The 4,463-nt window shown below is 33.5% G+C and overlaps 1 protein-coding gene across 3 annotated transcripts in view; it reads right to left on the bottom strand.

Moving 5' to 3' along the window:
- Positions 1–21: 21 nt before the first annotated feature.
- Positions 22–4,463, bottom strand: part of LOC106877242 (somatostatin receptor type 2) — a 186,308-nt gene continuing 181,866 nt past the window's right edge. For all 3 annotated transcript variants that reach the window (XM_014926103.2, XM_052975927.1, XM_014926102.2), the window contains one exon: positions 22–2,602. In XM_014926103.2, coding sequence (XP_014781589.1) covers positions 999–2,231 — 1,233 coding nt within the window. In that variant the 5' untranslated portion in view covers positions 2,232–2,602 and the 3' untranslated portion in view covers positions 22–998. The remainder of the gene's footprint in view (positions 2,603–4,463) is intronic.

Here is a 4,463-nt window from a genome sequence, read left to right as displayed (position 1 = left end):
ATATATATACATACATCCATGCTTACATATATACATATATACTTATTTATATGAGAAAGAAAGAAACGGGTTAGGGATATATGGACAGAAATAAATGACAAAAATATATTACAATTTCACAACATTGGATGACGTATAGACAGAGATGTATAATGTTCAAATGAGTCTATATGTATATCAAAGTGATGCCATCACAATATAGGGGCGATTGCCATAATCTATTGTCTTGTAAAATCCTGTACGCAAGCACATGTTCATGCACTCATACATGCATGCATGCACACAACATACACACGCACAACACACAGGTACGTACTCATATATCAATCGTTTGTGTGTTTATGTGTCTGCATATGCACATATATCTTCTTTGATATGTATATCTGTGGAAGTTTGTGTGTGTACGTATGTGCATGTGTGTGATCTCGCATTTATTGAATACATATATCACGGAAATATTCATATATTGAAGTAATTGTAATAAAATAGACAGCAATCTTCGTACATATAGTTTATTATAATTATCTAATAATAATTATTAATATACAGAAATATGCAAATATACTTAATACACTGATACATATATAAATATAAGTATACACGCATATATAATATATTCACATATCTAGTTGGATATTCATCGTTCTACGTATGTATGTTTGTACGTATGCGTGTATATGTGTGTGTCTGTGTGTATTAGTATTTGTAGAATATATGCAATATTCAATATGCGTGTCCATTTCGCTGCTTCTGTATTATTTAATAAGTTAGGACTGTACTCTTCATGTTTGAAGTTATTATTCATCGCTTAAATAATACAATATATATAGGATATAATATGGGTTCCTTTACATCCCTTACTGATATACTATTAATTCTTGGAGAAAACGCATTTATTTCTGTGATATTACAACGTGAAGTAAAGCGATCGCCAGATGGTCTCAGAAATATTCTCCTTTCAATATACATGTAACATCACATTAATATTCCGTCAATCGTCATTCCAACTCCGTAACAACTACTTCTGGTTCGTCGACGTCAATGTCCTCTGTCTGGGTTTCTCCATTGGCAAAATCTTCCTGGACTTTGTTTTCGGTAGCGCAATGGTTTATAGTTTGTAATTCTTGTTTTTCGATAACTGTTGTTTGTGAGTATGCTTCACGTCCTTTTGGATAAATACTGTTTTCTGCTCGGAGGGAACGGTTGACCTCGAAACGAGAAGTACATTTAAATGCTTTTGTGAAACTTTTACGGAAATTATCACTGAGGAAGTTATAGAGTAAGGGATTTAACATACTATTAGCGTATGTAAGGATGTTAAACGTTTGGAACATTAAAATACGTCCTTCAGTAACTGGTGGTGTAAAAACTACTATATCAAGCTGAAAAGCCCAATAGGGTAACCAGCAAATAATGTACACCCCAATAACAGTCAGCACCATTCGGGTGACACGTTTCTGTGACTTTTTTTTCTCAGAAGACTTTTTAACTGGGCCTGTAGTACGTAGTTTATGGACAACTGAGATGTAAAATACAGATATAAGTGGTACAGGAATAGCATAGGAAAATATGAAGTTGTACCAAATGAATATTTTATCTGGCGAGATTCCCAAGTGATCTGGCATCACCATCGTACAGCTGTCTCTGTTTTTTGCATTACGTACTGTTGTAGAATACATTAGGGCAGGCAACATTATCAGGATAGATATTAACCATATACATACGGTTATAATAAATGCTACCTTTGGTGTTCTGAGTGACATGGATTTTATTGGATGACAAACAGCGAGGTATCTATCAGCACTCATAACTGTCAACGTAAAGACCCCAGTAAAAGAATTTATGGATACTAAAAGATAATAGAATTTACACATAAAGAATCCAAACATCCAAAATCCATTCTTAATTGTAACAATAAGTAAAGGAATACTAACTAAGAAGAGGACGTCAGCAATTGCAAGATTCAAGATATAGGTATTGGTGACAGTTTTCATTTTCGAGAACATCGTTACAACATATATTACCAAACAATTGCCAAACAGTCCTGTGATGCAGATCAGAGAGTTACTGATCATTACAGTTATATTAACAATTTCCATGAATACTCTTCTAATACTGTGTTCCGTGCCGTTTGAAAAAGAATTGTCCATGTCAGGATATGTGTCGTTGAAATTCTCACTGAACAAGCTTTGTTCCGTGACGTGAACAGTCTCATTGAATAACGATTCCATGTTGATATCTTATAGGAATATGTGTTTGAAAAAATAAACAAAACAGACTTGCTCAATAAATATATTTTTTTAAATGTGAAGATGATGTATTTTATATATATGTCTTATATTGGCGTTTCGGGATAATCGATTTTCATTCAATTAATCATTTTTATTTCCCTTGTTGTTGTCATTTTATTTGGTAACATTGAAATATCAGTTGTAGAATATTGTTATTCGATATATATGGTGTCATGTGGACGATTCTTTGAAATCAATATGAATGTATGTCTTATCCGTATATATTCTCGATTTCGACTATTCGCCGAATTTTAGCTGTTTCTGCGTTCTTCAGGGCGGATTAGAGGTTCTTTCAGTTACATTTCAACAACCTTAAAAAAATAGAAAGAAAAAGAAAAACATAATTAGCTTTAATATCTATAATTTTTATAATAAAATTCTTTTTAAAAATATGATGTTCAAATTAGAAATAGAAATATTTCATTGACAGATTTCTTCCATTTTCTCGCGCTTTTTCTTTACCATCATTATTACGACAACCATATTATCATCACCCACATAATCATCATCAGCGTAATCGTCGTCGTTATTATCGTCATCCTCTCCTCTTCAGCCTCATTACTGTAAATGGAAGAGCTTAGAGCATACACACATAGACACACATTCATACATGTGGGCATGTCCTTTACTGCCTCTATATATGATATCATTCTCCATATCATGATATTCAGTTTTGCACAAATTAAAATCCCATAGCTATGTTAGGCGTAACACACATCCACCACAAAACAGTTTCAGTACAGTAACACGGCCATCCAATCAAATGTATCGCTGCAAATGAAGAGGCTTTTATTTCAAACAACAGTAGTGATAATACACCACAAAAAAAAAAGATAGACTGTTGAGGAATAGTATAAGAAATTATAACAATGGCATCTTTGCTTTGACATCCACTCTTCATTCTCCTTCCCAAACAAAAAAGAGACGTATTTCATGTTCTCTCGAATCTTATAATTTTTATGACGTTAACAGCACACGACAATCTCTGGTAAGTATAATGTTTCTAAAATGAATAAAAACAAAAAAAATTGTAGTATTGCTTTAGTCCAGTGGTAAAGCACCAATTATGTTTACACGATATGTGGCTTCGTGTACCCCAAGGGTATACGTCTAACAAAGCAATTCTGCGTTTATTCCAGCAACCGAGAGATGAATCATCATCAGTAAGTAAAAATTGTATAGAAAAAGTGAAAAAAATACAGTAAAAGGTGATTTATGATATACGTATTGGGATTCATATTTTCCGACGGAGTAAAATCGATTAAGACAATCAGATATGAACAAAGTTGACCTTTCTTACTTTCGAAATTGTAATATATATATATAGATATAAATTAACTTTATGCAGTAAGATATTTTGCCAAGGTGGAAATTACAGTTCTTCATACCGGCTTTACATTATACAGACAATACGACTGCTGAGATCGATTAAACCTGATTTATCTTTTTCTAATTTATGTGACCGGGAGCTATCTAGGAGATGATCATTGACAGGATCGCAAAGGTATTAAAACTTCGTTGTTGTTTTTATCTATGTGAAATTTTATCGGATACACTGCCAATTCTGCACCGAAACGGCCCCGTTTTTCTTTTTTAAATGCCATCACTTGTTACCATTCTTTTTAAGGCTTTGCCAAATTTTAACCACAGCCAAAAATTTCTACTCATTTTCCTATCAAACATCACCTTTTTTCCGACCGCACTACCAGTTCTTCCTATTCTCTAGCCCAAGGATTTATGGCTTTTGCCATTCGCTGTCACTATTTTGTCTATCCAATTTTCTTACCCAGCAAAATTACGTAATTGTTTTAACACTAATCATAAATAAGACCATTAGTGTTACTACCACTTTTTTTTTAAACACAAAATTACTGAAGGAGGGACAATAACAAGCGGGAAAAGCGAAAAAGGAAATAACGGCGCCTAATTAAATAAAATTTCTGTGAGCTGTAAATAAATTGGAAATAAAATATTTTATCTTCTTGTTTCCGTCATTTGACTGCGACCATGCTGAGGTACAGCCTTTAGTTTTTCTTTATTTCAAGCCTGATACTTATTCTATCGAACTCTTTTGCCGAACCGCTAACTTACGGCCGGTTGCCAAGCATAGGTGAGCGACAAACACAGACACAAAGACACACACACACACACACACACACAGACACACACACA

Source organism: Octopus bimaculoides, chromosome 23, assembly GCF_001194135.2.
Source record: "Octopus bimaculoides isolate UCB-OBI-ISO-001 chromosome 23, ASM119413v2, whole genome shotgun sequence".
Lineage (NCBI taxonomy): Eukaryota > Metazoa > Mollusca > Cephalopoda > Octopoda > Octopodidae > Octopus > Octopus bimaculoides.
The sequence above is the reverse complement of the archived record's forward strand: the minus strand, read 5'-3'. Positions and strand labels throughout refer to the sequence as shown.